Raw genomic sequence first — 24,053 nt, forward strand, 5'->3', positions numbered from 1 at the left:
AACTAATTTTCTGTGAATGGGCACTCATTCAGCAAACCTAACTCCCTCCCTCCCCCTGGAGGGGGAGGATACTTTTCTATCCCATTGCTCTTGAGTTAGGCTATATGACTTACCTTGCTCAAGCGGTTCTAACTTCAGCAAGGGTCTTCAATATACTTGACTTTTGTACTCCTGTGATCTGCCATGAGAACAGTTGAGGAAGCAACTGATCTGGAAGATTATGGAAGTGTACAAAGGGGAAGATTCCCTCCCCCCACCACCCTGTCACCCACACACACTAGAGCCAAATCAGCCAACACAGCTAGAAGTGGAGCTACCCAGCCAACCCATAATACTTTGAAAAAATATTGTCTCAGGTTTGGGTTCAGTACTTCAGCATTAGGTGATTCATATAACTTTGCTTTATTTATTTATTTTATTTGGGTGCAAAGAGATTGAACACAGGGAGCTGTACCATTAAGTTATATCCCCAAACTTTTTTATTTTATATTTTTTACTTTGTCACAGGGTCTTTCTAATTTGCTGAGACTGGCCTTGAACTTTCCATGCTCCTTCCTGCCTCAGCCTCCTGAGTTCCTGGGATTATAGGTGTGTGCCACCACACCTGGCAACTTTGTTATTTTAAACCACAAAATTAGTGATTTGTTTATCGTCATAGAAAATCTAGTCTGTCCCAACTGGTGCCAGGGTTTAGCACCTGCCAACTAAAGGCCACTCAGTAGGTGGCAGCTATTATGATAATTACTATTTATTTAGACATATTGCTCACAGAATCATCATTCTCTTAAAAGGTAGAAGGCACTATACTAAGTGCTTTTAAAGTGTCCTTTCATTTGCCTCTTACAAAAGCATTATAAAGTCATAGCTATTAATATCTAATATAGCTCAGTTGGTACAGTGTTTTCTTCGCATGCACAAGGCCCTAGGTTCAATCCCCAGCACTACCAAAAAGGAAAAAAAAAATCTACATTTTGTAGACAAGAAAACAGGAAAAAACTAAGTAATCAAGAACTCTGGAGTCTCACAGACTCAGGTTCAAATCAGATTTGACCTTTCCTACCTGTTAAAACCCAAGGCAAGTGGCACCCACAATCTGCCTCAGTTTATTCGTCTGAAAAGTGGGTATAATATCATTTCTATAGATTTGTGATCATAAAATGAGGTATAACATAGAAATCACTTAGCACAAGGGCCTGGCAAAGAGTGTCCCTTAATAAAGTGCAAGGCCTTCCCTCTATCCCTGGAAAAGAGGAGGTTAGAAAAGAGGATTGAGATCTGTACCCTCTGCATCCCACCTCCCCAAAATGCATCATGTCACAAGTACTCAGGCTTGTTCTGTGAACTGGTTTAATTTATAGGGGAGCTGCAGAGCAGAACAAAAGGAGACCTCCAGCCATATATTCCTCAGGTCTTCACTCAGCCCGGCCAGGGGGATAGGGAGCTGGAAGGCAGTCTGCCCGGCGGATGAAGTAGAGGTAGGAAGCTGAGGGCACCTCGGCCCCAGGCTTTGTGTAGCAGGCACTCTCTGTAGCACAGCCTCGAGTGGCAAATTTGGTGTTGATGATACCTGGGAGGAGGGTTCCAGACTGGAGTCAGCCTCTTCTCATGGCCCAGGAATCCCCCCCCCCGCCCCTCCACCTCCTGGCCTAGTTCTCGGGAGCCCCTCCTCCCCTGGAACAGAGAGGTTTGGGCTTCCAGCTTTGGGATCCCTGTACCCTCAGAGATTCAGGGACCCCTCACCAGCCTGCACGTTGCCAGCAAAATAGATGCAATGTGTTTCCTGGCCAACACAGCGAGCTGCCTGGGTTCCCGGGCACGTCTCCTGGAAGGGCACGATGCAGGAGGGGCACATCAAGCCATTCTCAGTACGATTGTTCTGGGGAGCTGCAGATGAGGGTGACGTGTATAGTGAACAGGAATGTTTACACTCTTGCCCTAACCTCCCCAGAGCTCTGGGAATGCCAGGGCTGCTAATGGAAACTGCATTCTACAGGTAAGGAAACTGGCGCCCAGAACCAGTGAGGTGCCTTGCCAGGTGTTACAGTATGGGCCAAGCACACACAGTGGCTCTGGGGCAGAGCTGAGTTGGCACTTACGGGGCACGGAGCCACTGTTGCAGCCGTCACTCTGGCAGCAGCGTGCGTTGGTTACCATGTAGTCATTGGGGCTCATGGTGGTGGAGACGAAGCCTGAGTAGCAGTCGCTGAACTTCATGCAGGCCTTAAAGGTGCTCACTGCCTGCCGGCCCTCTGCAGAGGGGACAGGAGTTCAGAGCAGGTGGCTCAGATCTAACCCTACACTTCCACAGCGCCATGACCCTCTAGGATGGTCTCTTTCAATCCCCTAAAGTGACAGTCCCTGATTTGCCTGGTGTGTGGTCTGGAGTGGTTTATTAGATAGCCTTCCCTCCTTGGTGCCATAGAGTGGAGTGGGCCTTTGGTGGTCTCCGCATGGTCCCAAGTGCCTGCCTGGTGTGGCCTGTTCCACCATTCCCCTTCACCCCTCCGTGCTTCTCTCCTTCCCTGCCAGTAGGAGTCTTGCAAGTCTGTGAGACTTTAAGACTTTGCTCCCCTCCCAGTAGCCCCTTCTAACAACCTGGGGGGGGGGCTGCCCCTGCTCCACACTCATATCTCAGATTCTTTCATGGTTACTCGCCAGAACTCCTCCCATCGGTAGTCTCTGGCTAGTCCCAGGTCTTGTCTGGGGTGGTTTCTTCCAGTCTACACAGCCTCCCTCCAAAAATTCAAAGTTTTCCCCTCCATACCCTTCTGAGGGCTGGCTCTTCCCCAGCTGCTTCTTCCCCTGACCAAAGGTCCATTTCCCACCTATATGCCTGGGGACGTGTCTTCAAGACTCTTGGGTCCTTCCCTCACCCGCCAGAGCTTGCTGGGTGGACAGGACAATATAGCAATCTTCTATCCCAACTTCCACTCACATCCCCTCCTGTCCAGAGAGTTTCTTCCTGATTACAAAGTTGACCTTCACCTGCTGCAGCCATCATTCCCTTGCTAGGTCCCCAGCATCTCTACTCCTGTGACTAAGGGTCTCTTTCAGCTTTGAAGAATGTGGCTGCTTGCCCCGGGGAGGGGAGGGGATTGGCTTCCCTTGCTCCCTGTCTCCCTCTTCTTTCTCAGATCTGGGGATGGGGTGGGGCTCTAAGGATTGCCCTCTCTCTCCCTTCCATTTTACTCATGGGCTTCTCCACTCCTCCATTTCTACTTCTTCTTATGAAGATTTGCTTCCAGCTTCAGAATCACCTCTCTCCACTCTGGGGTGGTCGCTTTTCTGTCTCTCCCCCTAACCCAACATCATCGCTCCTCCGGTCTTTGGTCTCTTCCCTGATCACATTCCCTGACCCCAGCCCAGCCTCTTCCTTCTTTACCCCTGCCCTATTTCTACCCCTTGCCTGTTAGATTCGTCCCCTCTCGCTCTCTTTTCCCCCATGTCCTTACCTCTCCTAGCTCCCCGACCACCACCACCTTCTCCTTTGGACAGTCGCATCTTCAGAATCCCTTACCACAATAGTTTCCATCGCATCACTCAATTATCTTCCTAAGGTCTTTCCCTCTTTCCTGCCCTCCTCTGACTTTCTTCCCACGCTTCACCTGTCCTGAAAACTGTGATGATCTCTCCTGGGGACTCAGGTACCCTCTACCCAGAAAGCATGCCCTCCCCGCCGGGGGCTTGACGCCGCGCCCTCCTACTTGTCCTGGACTCGCTCACGAGAACCACGCATGCGTCCTTGCCAGCCTCGCAAGTCTTCATTTTGCCGCTGCACGTGTGCCCGGAGCCTTTACACACCTCACAGCTTAGAGGCCATCCTGCAGGGTAGAGGGCGAGTCTGTAGTCAGAAGTGGCGTGGACGGCAGTCCACGAATTCGACTTTGGCGTTTAAAGGGGCGGGGCGGGGGAGGACTTGGGGTCCTGATGGAGGAAGGCCCAGCATCTCCCTGTGTTTTCATGGGTGGGGCCTTGATTTCTGTCCAGGGAACTGTCCAGAGTGACAAGGAAGCAGTGGTGCTGCCAGCAAAGCGGCTTCCAGGGGCGGGAAGCGACTCTGACTTGGAGCCTGTTTCCTTAATTACAAGGCTGGGGACTTTGGACGCCAGGGTCCTTTGTGCAAGCTCGGGGGCAGGGAGGGGTCGTGCCAAAGGTTTTCACGGACTTTGGTAAAACTTCAGGTCCAGCTGGTTCTTGGGTGTGGGACTCTTGCACAGGTACTGCACAGGTCTTATAAATGGTAAGAGTTCAGGTAGGGTACCTGAGGCTGGGGTCTGCGTTCAAGGGCAAGGTGAGAGAGTGAGGACCAGAAAGGACTGAGAGCATGGACTAAGAGAGGAGGCAACTCTACCTAAACACCTGGGCCCTAGGAAAAGTGAAGCTGTCCTGGACTCCTGCATCTCTCTGAAGAAGGAGGCAAGGTGTCTGAACTCAGTCCAGAAAGAAAGGAAATCTCTCTTATTTATTTTTTTTAAATTTCCCTTTGGAGTCGTGCTCTCCTCTGATTTTCTAGAATTCAGATGTCTTACTTGGGGACCCTGTCTATAGGACAGAAGATTCAAAGCCCACCAAGCCCCCTCTCCCGGGGCTCTAACTACAGTGAGCTTTTCTTCTCCTGAGGCCCCAGGCTTTCTCCTTCTTATTCTCTGCCTCCTCTGCCTCCCCCATAAATCTGAATTCCCAGGGTACCTCCTCTTTCCTCCTTGAAGACCTTGCTGAATTCTCTCTCACAGTTCTCTTTGCTGGGGTCCCAGGAAGGAGTCCAGGTCCCTTGTCACTTACCGAGATCCAAGAGGGTGCAGAGCACAGTGGAGGCCAGCAGAAAGGTCCCCTGTCTTGTGGATGGTCTCATGGTGTGTGAACCTGCAGTCCTTGGTCCTCTGCCCTTATAGGAAGCTGAGGAGGGGCGGATCCAGACCCACCTTCACCCTGGGGTGAGAAATAGTTGAGGTCAGAACCCAGGGCAGTCCTCTGAAGCCTCCAGGTTGAAGAGGCGGGACCAACATCCAAAAGGGACTTCACCTTGTGTCCAGATCAATTCTCCATGGGAACCTCAGGAGTCTTCCTGTCATCTCTTCCATCAGGACCCAGGTCACTCTGCCCTATTTTCTCACCTTTCAACCCCTCCTCTAAACTCAAGTCGGTCCAATTACTTGATTACCTGTGAATTATAAAACACCTGCAAAGACTGAGATTCCCTCGCCCCATCTCCTCTCTCTTCTCAAGGAGGCGCCCAGCGTGGGTGGGGTCCTACCTGGGAGCACCTAGCATGTCCAGACTAGTCCTGTGGGGGCTGATCGCCTTGTCTCCCTTCCCTTCTCCTTTGCATTCTTGGCTCATACTCCCTCTTCTGTATTTGGACTGTCTGCTGTTCCAACCCCACCCAGGGCTGACTCCCTGGGTCTTGAGGGGATGAACAGAGAGGCACTTGTCAGGGGTCAGATGTGGGCGTGGTAGAAGACAAATGCCTGCAGGTCACATATTGGGAAACTGAGGCATTTGTAGAAGCACTCTAGGGTGTGTATAGTTTGGAAACATGCTTGTGTTCTATCCTTTCCTCCTTCTCTTAGCCTCAGGAATTGGGCTGAGAGGGATCTGAGTTGTTTTGTTGTTGTTTACCCTTTATTTTATTTATTTGTTTTTATGTGGTGCTGAAGATCGAACCCAGTGCCTCACACGTGCTAGGCGAGCGCTCTATCACTGAGCCACCACCCGAGTCCCCCCAAAAAAGGGATCTGAGATTTTTATCGTGTTTGTGTACGTATATGTGTGTGTGTGTGTGTGTGTGTGTGTGTTTTCAGGGAAAGGAGAGGAAGAGTGCAGCCGCAGAACAGGTGGAGGAGATCCTGTTTCACAAGGATCCAGGATCCGTGTGAACTGCCTTCTAAGCTTCAGTTTGGGCGGTGACTACGTCGTCCAATGAGAATGGCGAGTTTCTTTTAGGCACCAATCCCTGAGGCTGCCCCAGTTGCTAGGCGCCCGGAAAGCAAGGTGTTAACGTCATCAGGAAGCGGAGCTGGAGAGTGGTCGGATCAGAGAGGCGGGGCCGGAGAGAAAGCTTGTTGCTAGGGAACGCAGAGCCTCTTCCCGAAGAGATTCATCTGGGCTTGCGCAGTGTCGACGCGAGCGTCGGCGCGCCGCGGTTTGAAAGGCCCAAGCTTCGCGCGCTTGCGCACTTAAGCCCGCGCAGGGCGCCCTCCCTCCCCGCCCCCAAGCCAGGACCCTTCTTCATCCTCCCGTCCAGGCTAAGCCCCCGACATTGACATGCCAGAGATTCGCCTCCGCCACGTCGTGTCCTGCAGCAGCCAGGACTCGGTGAGGGACCGGCGTGGGGGAGGTTGGAAGATGCAAGGGAATTAGTGAAAGGGGGCCCCTAAGAACTTTGGGGTCTAAAAGGGAACTTCATGGAAGTCGAAGGAGGGGCATGGGGTTTCCAGAGACTGTAAGTGAATTCTGGGAGAAATGTGGAATTGAACTTTTGGAACTTCCGGAGAGAAATGGAGGAATAGGGAAACCCATAGCTAACTTCCAGAGGGAAAATTCCAGTGGAAACTCTAGGCGGGGTGTGGGGGGACAGACGGGGTAACTTAAGTCCGGGGCAGACTAGAGGGCTTGGGAGGACTCAGAGGAGTGATCTGAAAGCTGAGGGCCGAGCTCTCATCTCCGCCCTAATTCTCCTTTCCTCCTGTCTCCAGACCCACTGTGCAGAGAACCTTCTCAAGGCTGACACTTACCGGAAATGGCGGGCAGCCAAGGCTGGTGAAAAGACCATCTCGGTGGTGCTGCAGGTGATCCTGCCCTCCCCTTTCCTCCTACTGACTGGGGGTATAGAATCCCAAGGTCCAGATTCTGCTGAGCCATCTGGCAGTGCCTTGAGTCTCCTTCCCTTTGGGGCCTCAGCTTCCTTCCCTGGGAGATGGGCAAGTGCAATCCCTGTTTCCCTCAGCAGAGAAGAAAAGGAGACACGAGCACTAGGCCAAGAGATGACCTTAGGAATCACTCTGTGGCCCTCAGCAGGTTGTTCCCACTTGCTTTGGCCTCAGTTTCCTCAGTTGTAACGGAATCATTGCCATGTACCTGCCTTCTAAAATCAGTGGGCTCAAGGTTGGAAGGTATCCAGGAAGGTCATTTAGCAAATCAACTTCATTTAAAAGAGGGTGAAACTGAAGCCTAAGGAAAGGAATTGAAGTGGCCAGTCTCAGCTACCATTTCTGGAATGCGGGCTGGTTTCATTCTGAGTGCTTTTTGTATATGCTTTCACTGAGTTCACAGCCACAGACCTGTGAATTTGGAGGGAGGCAGGCTGGAAAGGGTGGTTTGGCCTGAGATAGTTACAGAATTCCAAGTAGGCTGTTCCGTCAGGGATAAGACACTGGTGGGAGAAGAGAGCTAAGTAGGTTTGAAAAATCTGCCCTTTGTCAGGTGGTGCCCTGGTATGATTCATTCTCACCACTAATAAATGACTTCTAGGGTCATTCTCACCATTATTAAATGACAATGTTGAGACTCGATCACAACTGAGTAGTAGTGTTTTTAACCACTTTATCATATTACATGGTTTTCATAAACTGGCTTTTACCCACCCCCACCCTTTCTGGGGATTGAACCTAGGGTGTTGTACATGCTAAGTAGGTTCTGTACCACTGAACCACACCCCCCAGCTCCACACAGTGGCTTTCTTGATGCCAACCACATTCCTTAGTTCTGAATGGAGGAGTGTTTGGGAGGGCTGTTGGTAGGAACAAGGCTTATTTGTGAACATATTCTTTCTTTCTTTTTTTTTTTTTGGGGGGGGGGTTCTGGGAATTGAACTCAAGGGAGCACTGAGCTATATCCCCAGCCTATTTTAGTTTTTGTTTTGAGACAGGGTCTCGTTAATTTGCTGAGATTGCCCTCAAACTTGTGATCCTCATGCCTTTGCCTCCCAAGTAGCTGGGATTATAGGTGTGTGCTGAGTACTGAACATATTCTTGGTCTCTCTTTTGCTCAGTGCCAAGTCAGAGAGCCTTTTGAGAGTAGAAGCTAAGGATTCTCTTCCCAGGAAAAATACACAGACCCACAATATTTTCTGACTTATTTTAGGTATTTAAGCATCTCTTAAATCTCTAACATAAAGATAATAATGAAAACTAGCATTATTCAGCGTTTTACAACCTGCCAGTCATCATTCTACACACCCCATGTGGTTGGTTTGTTTTTGCAGTACTGGGGAGTAAACCCAGGGGTGCTCTACCACTAACTATATCCACCCCCCAACCTTTTTTTTTTTTTTTTTTTGAAGAAGGGGTCTTGTTAAGTTGCCAAGGCTGGCCTCTAATTTAGGATCCTCTTGCCTCAATCTCCTGAGTAGCTGGAATTATAGGTGTATTCCACCATGCCCAGCCTCCCATGGTTTAATTCATTGAATCCTCATAAAAATCCCATGACCTAGGGTCTGTTTTTATTCCCATTTTATAGATGAGGAAACTGAGGGCCAGAGAAGTTATGTAATTTGCCTGAGAGCCAGTCTTTTAAACTGGGAGCTCGAGGTTGATGATGATTTTAGTTTGGGGACCTGGATTCAAATCCCAGCTTACTCACTCTGTGACCTCAGGCAAATTTTTTCATTTCTTTTAACCTGTTCTCATCTGTCCATTGGGAATAATGACATCCAAAACCAGGTGGTTGTGAAAATTTGGTGACATAATGTCTGCAGAAGTGCTCTGTCAACATGTAGGTGTTTGTACAAAGGGAGGGATCTGTGGTTTTATTATGGGGTGATGACTCTACTGGGCTTCCTTATGATCAGGTGACCATAGGAAAATGACATTCGGTTTTGTTCACACAACTGAAGTAGGAACAGAGAAATGGAGGCAGAAGAGACAAGTCATGGAGCACGAGGGAGCCAGAGGGCCAAGGCACAGGAATTATTGGCCTGGAAGAGGCTGGAGGAGTATTGCAGCTGTCGCTGAAATAGGAAACCCAGAGCGGGAGCAGATTGGGAAGGTGATGCATTTTGACTGGGATGTGCAATTTTGATATAATTTTGGGTATTAGGGATCAGATCTGAAGCTGGAACTAGAGGTATAGAAGTTGTCACTGTGGCTGGGTGCAGTGGCGCATGCCTGTAATCCTAGCAGCTTGGGAGGGTGAGGCAGGAAGATCTGGAGTTCAAAGCCAGCCTCAGCAACTTAGCAAGGCCCTAAGCAACTTAGCGAGACCCTGTCTCTAAATAAAAAATGAAAAGGGCTGGGATGTGGCTCAGTGGTGAAGCACCCCTGGGTTCAATCCCCAGGACCAAAAAAAAAAAAAGTTGTCACCGTGAAGACTAGCTCGTGCACTCAGGGTAAGCAGATTTATTAGTTCTTTCATTTACTTATTTATTCTACAAGTATTTATTAAGTGTTTTCTGTAGACAAAGCACTATTTTAGCCCCTGGGACTGTATAGCAGCGATAAGCACTAGCCCCTCCCCCCCCAAAAAAAATCAGTCCTGTGGCGCTGTTATACCAGTACAGAAAGATGGAAAATAAACCGATAAACAGAACCCACATCAGATAAGTGCAGTGAAAGGGATTTTTTTTTTTTTAAGAGAGAGAATTTTAAATATTTTTATTTTTTGGCGGACACAACATCTTTGTATGTGGTGCTGAGGATCGAACCTGGGCGGCAAAGCATTCCAGGCAAGCACGCTACCGCTTGAGCCACATCCCCAGCCCCCAGTGAAAGGGATTTAACAATTAAAGGGAATGGGGGCTGGTAACCCCAAATTTTTTATTTACATGGGCGATGGTCAAGGAAGGCTCCCCCAAGAAGGTGACGCTGTTGAAAAGTGAGCTGTGCACATATCTGGGGAGGAGCCAGAGACTCCCTTGGATACACTGGAGGAGCACAGGAGGCCCAGATGGCTGGAGTGGGGTTAGCCAGGGTGACGAAATAGGAGACGAGCTAGTGGGGTGAGGTCTACCCCCAAAACACTCAGCCTGGAAAATCATTGTAAGGACTTAAGGTTTTACTCTGGGTGAAATGGGAGCTGCTGGAGGCTCTGAGCAGAGGAGGGACAGGATCTGACATAAGTCTTCACAGGATCCTTCTGATTCCGTGTTGAGACTAAGGGGCCAGGCAGAGCAGCAGGGAGACCAGCACCCAGCGCCACGTCAGTTGTTAACATCTTTAATGGGGAAATCTGATTGCATCTGACAGTTGTCAAAATGCAGGGTAGCTCCAACTTCACCCTGTGCTAATTTTGGTTCTTTGGAAGTGAATGATAAGGCTGAAATTTTTGGACATTGAGGCAGTAGTCTTCTCTGTGGGTTTTCTACTACATTTCCAAACATCTTATGCAACATCTGGTATTGCTACAGGGTTCAGTCCCCTCTGCTTGTGACAGCCCCACACACTTGGGTAGCAGCTATAGGAGGTTTGTCACCAATTGGTCACCTGCTCCCAAGGCAAGGAGTTCAACCTCTTTGCCTGCCACTCCTGGGGAGGAGACAGGGACTCCATTGGAGGAGCAGCTCTCCCTGCTCTGGAGGGCATGGCCAGCACATGATCCAGATGGAACCCCTGTGCGCCGCTGCAGGCGCTTTCTTTAGAAGCAGTATTGAACAGCGTGGTGACACACATCTTGGTTTTGGTTTGGGATGGTTTCCTAATCACTCAGTTCATGCCTATAGTGTTTTAAATTCATTTTTTCCTTTTGTTTTGGTTTGTTTTAAATGTGTAACATACACATAACAAATTGCACTTGTAAGTGTAGAGTTCAATGAATCTTCAAACTGTAGCTTATATACTCAACAGCCAAGTCAAGTACAGAATCTGCCTGACCCTCAAAGTCCTTTTATGCTCCTTCCTGTCACTATCCCCCATAAAGGGTAACCAATGTCGTGGATTTTTAAAAAAAAACTTATTATTATAATTATTTTTAACATTTATTTTGTTTATTTATTTTTATGTGATGCTGAGGATCAAACTCAGTGCCTCATAAGTGCTAGGTGAGCGCTCTACCACTGAGCCACAACCCCAGCCCTATTATTATAATTGTTATTATTGGTACTAGAGATTGAACCCAGGAGCACTTTTCCACTGAGCTACAGTCCTTTTTTAGTTTTTATTTTGAGATAGGGTCTCAGCAAATTGCTACAGGTTTTGCTATCCCAGAACTTGCAGTCCTCCTGCCTCAGCCTCTGGAGTCACTGAGATTACAATTGTGCACCACTACTCCTGGCTGTCCTGATATTTAACAGCATGGATTAGTTGTGCCTGATTTGAGTTTTCCATAAGTGGAACTGTGCAGTACGTGTTTGGCCTCTTGTGCTCTACACAGTGAATGTCATCTGTGGTGTTGGGTGTACCTAGAGATGGTTCCTTTTCATTTCTATATAACATTCCATTCTGTGGACATAACCAGTATAGTTTTATTATCTTTACTTTTTGAAAAAATAATATCTCCCTGTCCCTCCAATATGTTTCCTCCTCCCTCCAGTCACTCCTGCTACCCAGGGCCTCACTGTTAGCAGTTCATTGTTTTCTGCCTGGCTTGTTCTGTACATATACAAGTGTATATAACTACCTTCTCCACTCCTTTTAAAAAAATATGTAGTGTAAAAAAAAATTGGGGCTGGGGGTGTAGCTCAGTGGTATAGTACATGCCTAAACCCAGTGTGAAGCTCTGGGTTTAATCCCCAGCAATGGAAAATAAAAAAGGAAATAAAAAATACACGGTATATGCGGGGTGCAGTGGCACACGCCTGTAATCCTAGCAGCTCAGGAAGTTGAGTTGGGAGGATGTGAGTTCAAAGCCAACCTCAGCAGTGGTGAGGCACTAAGCAACTCAGTGAGACTCTGTTTCTAAATAAAATACAAAATAGGGCTGCGGATGTGGCTCAGTGGTCAAGTGCCCCTGAGTTCAATCCCTGGTAACACACACACACACACACACACACACACACACACGCACACACACTGTATATAGACTGTTCTCCTTGCTTTCTTTTCTTTTTCTTTTTTAAAAAAAAATTTTATTTTTTAGTTGTAGTTGGACAAAATACCTTTATTTTATTTTTAAAAAATTTTTAATGTGGTGCTAAGGATAAAACCCAGAGCCTCACATGTGCTAAGTGAGTGCTCTACCACTGAGCCATGACCCCAGCCCCCTCTTTTTCTTCTTTTAATGAAGAACTGTATCATGCAATCCCACTGTCACTTTATATAAAGTCCCCCCTATTCTTTTAAATAGTGTTTAACATCACATTTCATGTATTTTTTTTTCACAATATGTCTCTCGGAAACTTCTGTATATCATTTGTTTCCCTCTCGTGCTTTGTGTCTTCCTGAGAAAAGAGCATTCTCACAGACCTGGGCTGCAAATGACGGTCACCCTGTGCTTGAACTTTCTTCTGACAGATGACCCTTCCTGAGAACTCCCTTCCTTTTTTGAGATAAACGTCACACAACATAAAATGCACCACTCTGACCACTTAAAATGTATCATCCAGTGGTTTTTAGTATATTGACAGAGTCTCCACGCTCTAACTCCGATTATTTTCATCATCCCCAAAAGAAACCACATAACCATTAAGCAGTCACTTCCCCAGGTTACCCTTGGCAACCACTGATCTACTTTCTATCTCTATGGATTTGCCTTTTTGGCATTTCGTATAAATGTACATGTGGTCTTTCATGTCTGCTTTCATTTACTTAGTGTAATGTTTTTGAAGTTCATCATATTATAGCATGCTAAGCATGTGCTCTACCACTGCGCCACACCCTCAGCTCATCTTTCTTTTTTTTTTTTCCCAGTACAATTTATTTTATTATTATTATTACATTTTAGTTTGCATTTATTAAGTATCTTAGATAAAAATATGGAACGCTTCACGAATTTGCGTGTCATCCTTGCGCAGGGGCCATGCTAATCTTCTCTGTATCGTTCCAATTTTAGTATATGTGCTGCGGAAGCGAGCACTCATCTTTCTTTTTAATTGAATAATATTCCATTAATACACTATATAGTGGAAAGGAAAGACAAAAAATAATAAATAAGAAAAATATGCTACACAATGTTGATCCATTCATTGGTTGATAACTGTTTGGGCCCCTTCCATGTACAACTGTTTTTACTTATGAGGAAGAGAATACCACCCTTGAGGTAGACTGTCCCCACTTTACGAGTTAGGAAGCAAGCAGCAGGGATGAAATGAAATCTTTTGCTCTAGGATCACACGGCAGTAAGCAAGTAGAACTGGGAAGGACCAGACCTTGTTTGTTTGTTTGTTTGTTTTTTAATATTGTTTTAGTTGTCAGTGAATTTTATATATATATATATAGTGCTGAGAATCGAACCCTGTGCTTCACACATGCCAGGCAAGTGCTCTGCCACTGAGCTACAACCCCAGCCCCAGACCATGTTCTTGACATTGGTACACAGCTCGGAACAACTCAGACATTGTCCTTGCTTTAATGGGGTTAAAAGTCTAGTGTGGGGCTGGGGTTATAGCTCAGTGGTACAGTGCTTGCCTCGCTCATGTGAGGCACTGGGTTGGATCCTCAGCACTGTATAAAATAAATAAATAAATAAAGTAAAGATGTTGTGTCCATCTTAAAAAAAAAAAATCTTAAAACAATGTCTAGTGTGGGAAGTAGCTCAGTGGTGGATCACTTGCCTACCACGTGCAAGACCCTGGGTTCCACCCCCAGCACTACCAGCACTAGTGAGGGGGACAAATGTTAGCTAATATAAACCAAGAAAAAAATTGAAGTAGGGAATACCAAGTGGCTTAGGAATAGAAAGTGGTTCCTGGTAGGAGGTGAGGGAGAATCCTTTAGTCTGAAAAGGTGACATTTGAGCAGAGACCTAAAGGGTGGAAGGTACCAGCAATGCGAAGGAGTGGGGGAAGAGTGGCCTGGGGGAAGGGGGGAGGGACATGTGCAAGGACCCTGAGGAGGGAAGGAGCCAGCGTTTCCTGGACAGGAAGCAGCCCATGTAGCTGGAGGAGGTGACCTGGCTTGCAGGAGGCCAGCAGGGCTGAGCCTTGGGAAGGCCCTGCCCTTGGTGCCTCTTCCTCCGCCCGGTAGTGCTGTGGTGCAGGAGTGCACGCACTCAGTAGCCAGCCTGCCTGGGTTCCCTGGGGCTTTGCCCGCACCAGCTGTGACTTACGTAAGTGCTTCCTGTCTGTGGCTCCTCAGTTGGAGATAATTATAGCACCTGCCTGGCAGAGCGCAGTGAGGCGAGTAGCAGCTTGGTTGTTCTTGCCCATCTGGCACCTTGCGAGCACTCAGGTGCTGGCGGCTTTTATTGCAGTTTTTGCCTGGGCATCTCCTCTCCCTTCAGGAGAAGGATTGCTAGGCTGACCCTTCCCGTTTGCCTGTGAGGAAACTGCTTTTCAGAGATGTCGGATTCAGATTGGGAATGACAGGGCTAGGTTTGGAACCCAGGTCTGCCTCACCCCAAGTTCAGGCTCCTTCCTCCCATAAAGCCATGTTCTTTTTTGTCGCATCAGGCAAACAAAGTCTTGGTGACTTCCTGACTGGAAGGTGAGAGAGGAGATGGTAGCAGCAGATAGTCCCTGGGGGACAGGGCAGGGCAGCAGAGAATGGTGGACTAGGGATCTTTGAAGACATAATAACTCAATATTCTGGGGTCCTAGTGAAAGAGCCCCCAGCCGGAAGGCAGGAGGTTTGCATCAGTATTTCCTGACTGCTCCCACCTCTGCACGGCTCTGTGCAGCTCCAGCTGTCAGGAAGGAATAGCAGATCCCCAGGGAGTTCTTATTATAGATAGGCCTTCCTTTCTTTTAACAAATAACTATCCAGCATCAATTACTAATGCTTCCTAACTGACAGTGGTTGAGCACCTACTACGTGCCATGCCCTGTGACCATGTTATTTATGTGCATGGTCTTCAGTGTGATCAGCCCTGTGTTATAGATGAGGAAACTAAGGCTCCAGGAGGTTAGCCAGCAAGGTGACACAGCTAGTGTGTGGCAGATCTGGGATTCAAACTGAGGAATCAGAAATGAGCAAAACTGGACAAGCCTCCATCCATCCATCCGTCTCTTCTGGGAGCTTCTGTGGAGTCTGTGAGATGAGTTCAATGGAGTTATAAATGTGGCATGTGGAGTCTGAAGAGACCAAGAGGTATTTGCTTAGTATTCACCTGGGTCATGCCATGCTCTATCCAACCCGCAGGAACACAGTGGCACTGCTCCCCACTGACAGCCCTGGTCCCCATTGACACATAGATGACATTGCAGGGGACATGGCAGCCCAAATGGGGGTGATCTCTTTTTCAGTCTCTGGCCCCACAGCAGGCCCAAAGATACAGCAGACATTGATGGTGGCCTTTCTCCCTGCCCACAGTTGGAGAAGGAGGAGCAGATACACAGCGTGGACATCGGGAATGATGGCTCAGCCTTTGTGGAGGTGCTGGTGGGCAGCTCGGCTGGAGGGGCCGGCGAGCAAGACTATGAGGTAAGCGGGCCTGGGAGATGCTGACCTCTGCCTGTCCCTGTAGGGCCTCCGGCGTTCCTTGCAAGGGTGAAGTCATATCCTTTAGCTGCCTTCTGGAGGGTTGCCAGGTGTGCAGAGAAGACAAAGAGCAGACATGGGTGGTGAAGGGCCATCAGGGAAGAGCCAGTTGCTTATGTCATGTTACATAAAAAACAGAGACTCTTGCTGGGTTCTGGAGTTTAGTTGCTGCTTGAGAGCAAAGCTGCTCTTCTCTTGTCAGGTCCCCAGCATCCTCCCAGATTTCCTGGCATTTGAGATTCTGCGTCATTTGGGACGCCTCTGTTAGGCATTTCATTTGCAACAAATGTTTACAAGAAGGAATGCCTTTCGCTCTATTACAGATATCTTATTTTTTAATGTTTTAAAGATGTGGTCTTGCTGTGTTGCCCAGTCCGTCGCTGAACTCCTGGGCTCAAGCCATCCCTCTCAGCCTCTCGGGTAGCTGGAACTAAGGTGCTGCCACTGCACCTGGCTTACACGGTCCCTTTTTGCTGGTTGAGTTATTAGAACTGGATTTGTAAGGTGCTAGTTATTCAGCTTGTTAATCAGGGGTGGGTAGAAATAAACCTACTGTTCACAAAGTCTGAGTGAACAAACCAGTTTTCTACAAGATAACATTTGTTATAGGAAAAAAGTTTTTAATTGAGGTATATTTTGTATACAATGAAATGCATAGACCTGCACGTGCGGGGAAAAAGTTTTGATATATGTATACCCAGTGTAAAAGTCCCCCAGGCATTTCTAGGACTCCTTACAGTTCCCTGTGTCCCCTGCAGTCCACTCTTCTGACTCCAGTTTAAGACAAGCTCTGAGTTATTTTCTGTCACTATAGATAGGTTTTCCTGACCACTAATTTCATGTCGGTGGACTCTTGCAGAGTGTATCTTTTTGGTGACTGGTTCTTTCACATTATATACTCTTTTTTGGTATTCTTCCACATTGTGCAGATGCCAGTGGTTTGTTCCATTTTGTTGCTGAATAGCATTCTATTATAGGAATATTCCATGGTTTGTTTATCTGCTCTTGTGTTCGTAGGCATCTGGGCTATTTCCAGTTTTGATTTTGTTTTCTTTTTGTGGTACTGGGGATGGAACCCAGGGCCTCCTGCATGGTAGGCAAATGCTCTACTACCGAGCTACACCCCCAAAGCTCTCAGTTTTTCACTATTAGGAATAAATCTTCTATGAACATTCTGTAGAAGTGTCCGTATGGAGATAAGTTGTCATTTATTTTGGATAATACCTACAAGTTGAGTTGTGGAGTCTTAAGAGTAAATATATTTTAACCTTATTAGATATTGACAGGTTTCCAAAGTGGTTGCACCATTTTCTGTTCCCTTTAGAAGTGTTTGAAAGTTCTAGTTGCCCTGCATCTTTGCCTATTGTTAATTGGTATTGGCAGTATTTTTATTTTTATTTTTAAGCATTCAAATGATGCTTAGTGGTTTTGATTTACACTTTCCTGAAAAGTAAAAACTTTATATACATTTCATGTACTTTGTTATGAAGTGTCTACTCAAGTCTTTGGCTTGTTCTTTATTTTGTCTTTTTATCTGTGATTTGTCTTTTCAATATCTTAACAATGCACGTGTGTGGGGGCAATGGCTCTAGGGAATCCAGAACCGTCCACCTGCAGGCATTCTGCCACTGAACTACATTATTAGTGCCTTCTGCTGAGCAGAAGCTGAGGAAGTCCAGCCTCTCAAGGGTTATTTTTATTATTTTAAATGCTTAGTGTCTTTTGTGTCCTATAGGAAATAATTGTATGCCCAGAGTAATAATGGTCTCTGTGTGAGTTTCCTGGCACTACTGTAACAATCACTGCAAACTCAATGGCTTCAAATAACACAAATTTATTATCTTACAATTGTGGACATCAGAAGGCTAGAATCCGTCTCACTGGGCGAAAATCAAGTATCGGCAGGACTGCGTTCTTTTGTGAGGCTCCAGGGGAGAATTCATCTTCTTTTCTCTTCCAGCTTCTAGGGGCCACCTGCTGGCCTCTTCCATCTAAACTAACACTCCTATTACTGTAACACCTGCTTCCATCATCATTTCTGCCTGACTCCGGCTTTCTTGCCTCTTTCTTATAAAAAGACCCTTGTGATGAGCTGGGCATGCTGATATCTGTATTTTCAGCTTCTGGGAGACTGAGGTGGGAGGATCCCTTGAGCCCAGGGGTTCAAGACCAGCCTGGACAACATAGCAAGACTTCATCTCTGAGAAGAAAAGAGAAGAGAAACCTTCATGATGACATTGGGCCCATTGGATAATCCTGGGCAATCTCCCTCATAAGATCTTCAACTTGCTGAGGCTGGCTTTGAACTCGCAATCCTCCTGCCTCAGCTCCTGAGCTGCTGGGATTACACCACACTGTCTTAATAGAAAAAGTAAATGATGAAATCAAGTTGTGTTGGATTTCTAATGCTAGCCTCCTTCAAGATTCTTTTGGGCTATTTAAGATCTTTGCATTTATTTCCATATAAAGTATAAAAAGCTTGTCAGTTACTTTGTTGATTGATTTCAGACTTACAGGAAAGTTGCAAAAGTAGTGCAAAGAATTTTCATATACTCTTCACTTAGAGTCCCCAAAGTTGTTTTTATTTGTTTTTTGTGGTGCTGGGGATTGAATCCAGGGCCTTGTGTACTCGGGGCAAGCACCCTACCAACTGAGCTATATCCCTAGCATTAGAGACCCCAAAGTTAAAACGTGCATATTTTTTCCTGAAGTGAGTATCATAAATTGTATGATGCTCCTTAATTCCTGCATATTTCAGTGAGTTTTTCCTAAAAACAAAGACTTTTTCTTTTCTCTCCCTCCTTCCTTCCTTCCTTCCTTCCTTCCTTCCTTCCTTCCTTCCTTCCTTCCTTCCTTCCTTCCTTCCTTCCTTCCTTCCACTGGGAATTGAACCCAGGGGTGCTGAGCTATATCCCCAGCCCTTTTTATTTTGAGTCAAGATCTCACTAAGTTGCCCAGGCTAGCTTTGAACTTGCAATCCTCCTGCCTCAGCCTCCTGAGTAGCTTAGATTATAGGTGTGGATCTCATGCCGGCTTCCTTTCCACTCTTTCTTTTTCCCACACTGCCATGATGACTGACTAGTACCTCTAGTGCAGTGTTAAATGGAAGTGGTGAAGTGAACACCCTTGCCTTGTTCCTGATATTAAGGGGGAAGCATTGAGTCTTTCACCATTAAATATGACTGTAGGTTTGTTTGTTTGTTTGGTACCAGGAATTTAACCCAAGGGCTCTTAACCACTGAGCCACATCCACAGCCTCTTTTATGTTTTATTTGGAGACAGGGGCTCACTGATTACTCAGGGCCTTACTAAGTTGCTGAGGCTGGTTTTATTGGTTATATATATATATATATATATATATATATATATTTTTTTTTTTTTTTTTTTTAGATGTCAGTCTGAGGAAGTTTTTTCTGTTCCAGTTGAGAGCTTTTTGTTAAATCACAAAAGCATGTTCAATTTTATCAACGTTTTCTGTTGTACAGGGAATTTTTTTCTTTCTCAATACTGGGAATTGACATAGTTCTATCCATGAGTTACATCCCTAGCCCTTTTTATTTTTTATTTTGAGACAGGGTCTTCCTAAGTTGCTGAGGCTGACCTTGAACTTTCATTCTCCTGCCTCAGTTGTTGGGATTATGGTTCCTGGCTACAAGGAACATTTTACCAAATGAAGTTTCTTATAATAAATATTTTTATTCTCAAGGTGAGATAAGTCAGCAGTCTTTGGAACTATTGTGAAAAAGTTCTCCTCTTGGCAGATCAGTGTTATTCTTTATAATGATAAAAACAGAATAAGTGCGTTAAAAATTGTATTTGTAGTTGTAGATGGACAACATGCCTTTGTTTTTATTTGCTTATTTTTTGTATGTGGTGCTGAGGATAGAACTCAGTGCCTCACACATGCTAAGCAAGTGCTCTACCACTGAGCTACAACCCCAGCCCCAGAATAAGTGCATTTTAAGCTAAGATTATCATATCTGGTGTGTGAATGTTTATTTTGCTTTGCTTGCCTTTCTAGAAAGGAGGACTGGATAGCTCAGAGTTTTGTCTTCCCAAGGTCCAAAAACACCTATGCTGACAGTTTTATTCTTTCAAGGTGTGTGTGTGGTTTTTTTTTTTTTTTTTTTTTTGTACTGGGTATTGAACTCTGGGGTGCTTAACCACTGAGCCACATCCCCTGCCCCCCCCCCCTTTTTAATATATTTTATTTAGAGACAGGGTCTTGCTGAGTTGCTTAGGGCCTTGAGAAATTGCTTAGGCTGGCGGTGATCCTCCTGCCTCAGCCTCCCTAGCCACTGGAATATTTTACCAAACATTTTACTGGTATTACAGGTGTGCATTGGTGGCACCTGGCCTTTCAAGGTTTTTTGTTTGCTTGTTTGTTTTTTAGATACCCAGGATTAAACTCAGGGACGTTCAACCACTGAGCCACATCCCCAGTCTTATGTTGTATTTTATTTAGTTGAGTTGTATTTATTTAGTTGCTTAGTGCCTCACTTTTGCTGGGGCTGGCTTTGAACTCTCGATCCTCCTTCTTCAGCCTCCTGAGCCACTGGAATTACAGGATTGCGTCACCAAGCCTGGCCTTTCAAGGTTTCTAGTTAAATTTCTGCTCTGGTTCTGTTCTGTTACAACTTCTAGCCACAACTGAATTGAGGTCTCCGGGTCTTAGTGCTTGGTTTCCACTGAGAAATTAGATATAGCTGGAAGAACCAAGAAAGAAAAGGTAAAAGGGTGGAGCAGGTGTGGTCAAGGTTAACATCACCTACAAATCAAGCATGAGGCACATTATAGCAATAACCAATGTCATTTTCTACAAAGCCAACATGTTCTTTCTTCACCATCTAAACTGTACAAAGGAGTTCTGGGGTTAGTACGGACTAGAGGTAAAAGGTTTAATTTTGGAAGCTTAAAGGCAGCATTGGATGGTGCAAGTCTGACAACCAGAGTGGGTATCTCTTTACGTCAAATGGGAGGAGATACGCAGAGGAAATCTGCCTCTTAGTGTGGACAGTAGTTGCTGCTACAGTCTGCATTATCCTTTTATTCCAGTCATCAGATGAGAAATTCAGCTTCCCTGTCCTCAGAATCAGGCCTTTAAAAAAAAAAAATTAAGTGTTTGGTACTAGGGATTGAACCCAGGAGCATCCACTGAACTACATCCCCAGCCCTTTTGTGTGTATGTGTGTGTGTGTGTGTGTGTGTGTGTGTGTGTGTCTGTGTGTGTGTGAGACAAAGTCTTGCTAAGTTGCTTAGGTCCTCAGTGAATTGCTGATGCTGGCCTCGAACTTGCAATCCTTCCATGTCAGCTGCTAGAATTGCGGAGATTACAAGCATGGACCACCACACCCAGCTGAGAATAGGCCTTTTATAAGCAAATATAGTCAAGGCCAGGGTGATAGCTTCCCTTCCTATGATTTCTTTGTCTTTGTTGTTTTCTTTTCACAAACAGAGCTGGCCACAAAGAGACATGTAGTTATATTCTGCATTTTTCTCAGCAAAAGGCCTTTATTTTCTAATTTTATAAATTTCACAGTATGTCATTTAGAAAAGAGCCTAAGTAACAGAGTACACCTAGTCAAAAGTTTCTTATTGGATCCGGAAATATAATTTGTTCTTTCCTAAGGAAGGAAAAAGGAAGGACCCCTTTTCCTTGGGGGTCTAGCATTAGGCAGGCCCAGAGTTGATCTGGCAGCGTAACAAAGTTAGAGTGTTTCATTGGCATCTCTTTGATTCTTTTGGATTTGGCCTCATGGTCACAAGATGATAGTTGCTGCTCCATCTATCACTTGGTAACATCCAAAGCAAGAAGTGGGAGGGGAGGCGGATGGCAGAAATGCAGTAGCCCTCTTCTTTCCTCTGTTTCTCTTTATTGAACAAAGAAAATCTTTCCTGGAAGCCCCAAGCAGCCTTCCTCTTCTCTCTGACTGGATAGAACTGGATCACAGTCCAACCACTGGCAGAGGGATGGGGTTGTTTGAATCAATCATGATTTATTCTGTTATGTTGGGTACACACCTTCTTCTCTTTCAAAACGTCTTGGTCAGGTCTGATTGTCTTTTGTTCCTTTGTCATACTATCAGTAACTCCATTATTTCTTTAAATGATTAAATAGAGTTATTTTTATGTTGTATGTTTTATAATTTGAATGTTTGGTTTCTGCTGACCCTAAGTCAAGGGCAGCTGCATCCCAGAGGTGCATGCATATGTGTGTGTGTGTGTGTGTGTGTGTGTGTGTGTGTGTGTGTTTAATGATTGACTTCTGTTCTTTGGGCATATATCTGTGGGAATCCTCTCATGGCATGCTTTGAAGTTCAGTGCTCCAAAGACGAGTTCCCCTGGGTCAGGCGGTAATTCATCTGGTGCTGAGGATCGAACCCAGTGCCCCACAAATGCAAGGCAAACGCTCTACCACTGAGCTACAGCCCCAGCCTGGCAGTATAATTTTTAACTGCAAATGTTTGAGAGTAAGATTTGTGACTGGGAGTTCTTTTCCAGAGAGAATTTTTCTCCTTTTCTCAGTGAAGGCCAAGATAGTTCTCCTAGACTGTTTCCACAGGCACAATTTCCCCTAATTTACCGACTGAGAATGTTACCCTTTGAGGAGCCCAGCTCTCTGTGATGTGGCAGTGATCTCTGAGGTGCCATCTTCTTTGCTTGGGGGCCAGGCTCTGTCTCGTCTTCTCTACCAAACCACACAGGGCCCTTTATTTATATCTTTGATTTTCAGTACAGGCACAGGTTCATTTAGAAAACCAAGGATTACACATTCAAGCTTTTTTACTGCTGTGACCAAAAGACCTGACAAGAATATCAAGGAGAAAAGGATTATTTGCTGCTCATGGTTTTAGAAGCTGCAGTTTATAGACGGGTGACAGCATTGCTCTGGGCCCAAGGTGAGGCAGAACATCATGGCAGAAGGGAATGGTGGAGGAAAGCAGCTCAGGACTTGGCCACAGGAAGCAGAGACCAGGGCCCTTTAAAATCAAGTTCTGTGCCAACTGGCATTAGCATCAGGATAGACCAGAAGAATCAGTGCTGCTATTGCGGGCATGCCCCCACCAGGAGACCACACCAGTTGCTTTAGCAAAGGGAACATAATGTGAAGAATTAGTAGCTAGGTTTCCTTCCAGCCTGAGGTCTAATGACAAAGCAACAGCAGAGAGCAGCTTCTAAGATTGCAGGAACTGCAATGAAATGTACATGGTTAGAAACCAAAGGTGGGGTTGCTAAATGTGGGGAGGCCTAAACTCAGACCCCAAGGAGGAGTTCTCCCATCCACTGCCTCTGGTGTCCCTGAGAGAGGCAGGATGAGGCTGGCTCCACAGATGTCAGGAAGCTGTAACCTGGATTAATCTGGGGTGTAGGATAGATCCTCAGTAGCTGTGTCCTGGGTGTGCTCCTAGAGTCTGCAAATGGACAAGAAGGAGCAGAGCCCTCTCCTCATACCTTGCAGCCCAGTGTCTTGTCTTGTCTCTAGCTCCCCCTATTGGCAGGGCCTGGTAAGGTGTAGTGGGCAACAGAAATGTCCTTCACCAAGGGCAGCCCACATCATAGTGCCAAGGGTGAGGTGGGTGTGAGTGGAGAAGCAGTCACTTAATAATTGACGCTGTTCCCTGCATTTTTGGATTCTGCTTTATCATTTCTGGCCTCCTGTAATTCTCTTAGCCTTTCCACTGACTCAGCCATGCATTTCCAAAGGCATTTGAATATTGTGCCGGTCACTATGAATACTCTCTGCTGGGAGAGTTCCTTAGACATGTAGCCTGCCATATTGTCTGATGTTAAAACTCCATGGAAGAGTTCAGAGAAGGATCATTCAGATCCAGAGGTTAGAAAGAGTCCTTTGGACTACCATATGATCCAGCAGTCCCACTCCTGGGTGAATACCCACAAGAAATAAAAATCAGTATGTTAAGATATTTCTGCATAATATAAACATATCCCTATGTTTATTGCAGCATGATTCACAATAGCCAAGATATGGAATCAATTGCAGAATCCAGCAGTGGACGAAGAGATACAGGAAACTTTGCTTATATACACAACGGAATATTATTCCACCATAAAAAGAATGAAATTCTAGCTGGGCATGGTGGTGTATGTGGCTCAGGAGGCTGAGGCAGGAGGATCGTGAGTTCAAAGCCAGACTCAGCAAAAGTGAGGCACTAAGTAACTCAGTGGGACCCTGTCTCTAAATAAAATACAAAATAGGGCTGGGGATGTGGCTCAGTGGCTGAGTGCCCTGAGTTCAAGCCCCAGTACCAAAAAAAAAAAAAAAAAAGAAAGAAAGAATGAAATTCTGTCATTTGTAGCAACATGGATGGTACTGCAAGAAATCATGTTAAGTTAATAAGCCAAGTACTGAAAGACAAACACCACATGTTCTCACTTAAGGAGGGAAGCTTAACAGTTGATCTCAAATAGGAAATAGAGAATAGAAGAGTGGTTCCTAGATCCTGGGAAGGGTGTGTGAGAGGAGGGTTGGAGAGAGAATGGCTGATGGGTGCAGGGTTACAGTTGGATAGGAAGAATGACTTCTCC

General features: G+C 46.0%; 2 protein-coding genes and 1 non-coding gene across 7 annotated transcripts in view; 1 reads left to right on the top strand and 2 right to left on the bottom strand.

The window, feature by feature from the left end:
* Positions 1-1,412: 1,412 nt before the first annotated feature.
* Pinlyp (phospholipase A2 inhibitor and LY6/PLAUR domain containing) lies at positions 1,413-6,805 on the bottom strand. The gene is made up of 7 exons (XM_026403725.1): positions 6,735-6,805; positions 5,023-5,161; positions 4,783-4,929; positions 3,705-3,821; positions 2,097-2,249; positions 1,741-1,884; positions 1,413-1,567 (listed from the first exon to the last, which is right to left on the bottom strand). Exons 3-7 carry the CDS (start codon positions 4,850-4,852, stop codon positions 1,413-1,415), a joined length of 639 nt encoding a protein of 212 aa, XP_026259510.1. The 5' UTR covers positions 4,853-4,929; positions 5,023-5,161; positions 6,735-6,805.
* Positions 6,202-24,053, top strand: part of Xrcc1 (X-ray repair cross complementing 1) — a 39,418-nt gene continuing 21,566 nt past the window's right edge. For 4 of the 5 annotated variants that reach the window (XR_003302123.2, XM_026403720.2, XM_026403719.2 and 1 more), the window contains exons 1-3: positions 6,202-6,315; positions 6,696-6,788; positions 15,339-15,449. Coding sequence is in view for 3 of the 5 variants with exons in the window: in XM_026403720.2 (XP_026259505.2) it covers positions 6,265-6,315; positions 6,696-6,788; positions 15,339-15,449 (255 nt within the window). In the remaining 2 variants the exon portion in view is untranslated. Of the gene's footprint in view, positions 6,316-6,695; positions 6,789-14,055; positions 14,137-15,338; positions 15,450-24,053 lie in introns of those variants that run through there. The other variant, XM_026403722.2, reaches the window with a different exon arrangement.
* On the bottom strand, positions 12,839-12,945 carry LOC113193385 (U6 spliceosomal RNA). The gene has a single exon (XR_003302133.1). It is a non-coding gene; the product is annotated as a U6 spliceosomal RNA (small nuclear RNA).

This window comes from Urocitellus parryii, chromosome 15 (assembly GCF_045843805.1).
Source record: "Urocitellus parryii isolate mUroPar1 chromosome 15, mUroPar1.hap1, whole genome shotgun sequence".
Classification (NCBI taxonomy): Eukaryota; Metazoa; Chordata; class Mammalia; order Rodentia; family Sciuridae; genus Urocitellus; species Urocitellus parryii.

Coding starts and splice junctions, on each gene's coding strand:
- Pinlyp (XM_026403725.1), bottom strand. CDS start 4,852: ATGAGACCATCCACAAGACAGGGGACCTTTCTGCTGGCCTCCACTGTG. Junction 3,822..4,782: donor CTGCACCCTCTTGGATCTCG/GTAAGTGACAAG, acceptor TCTACCCTGCAG/GATGGCCTCTAAGCTGTGAG. Junction 2,250..3,704: donor CGTGAGCGAGTCCAGGACAA/GTAGGAGGGCGC, acceptor TCCCCTCTGCAG/AGGGCCGGCAGGCAGTGAGC.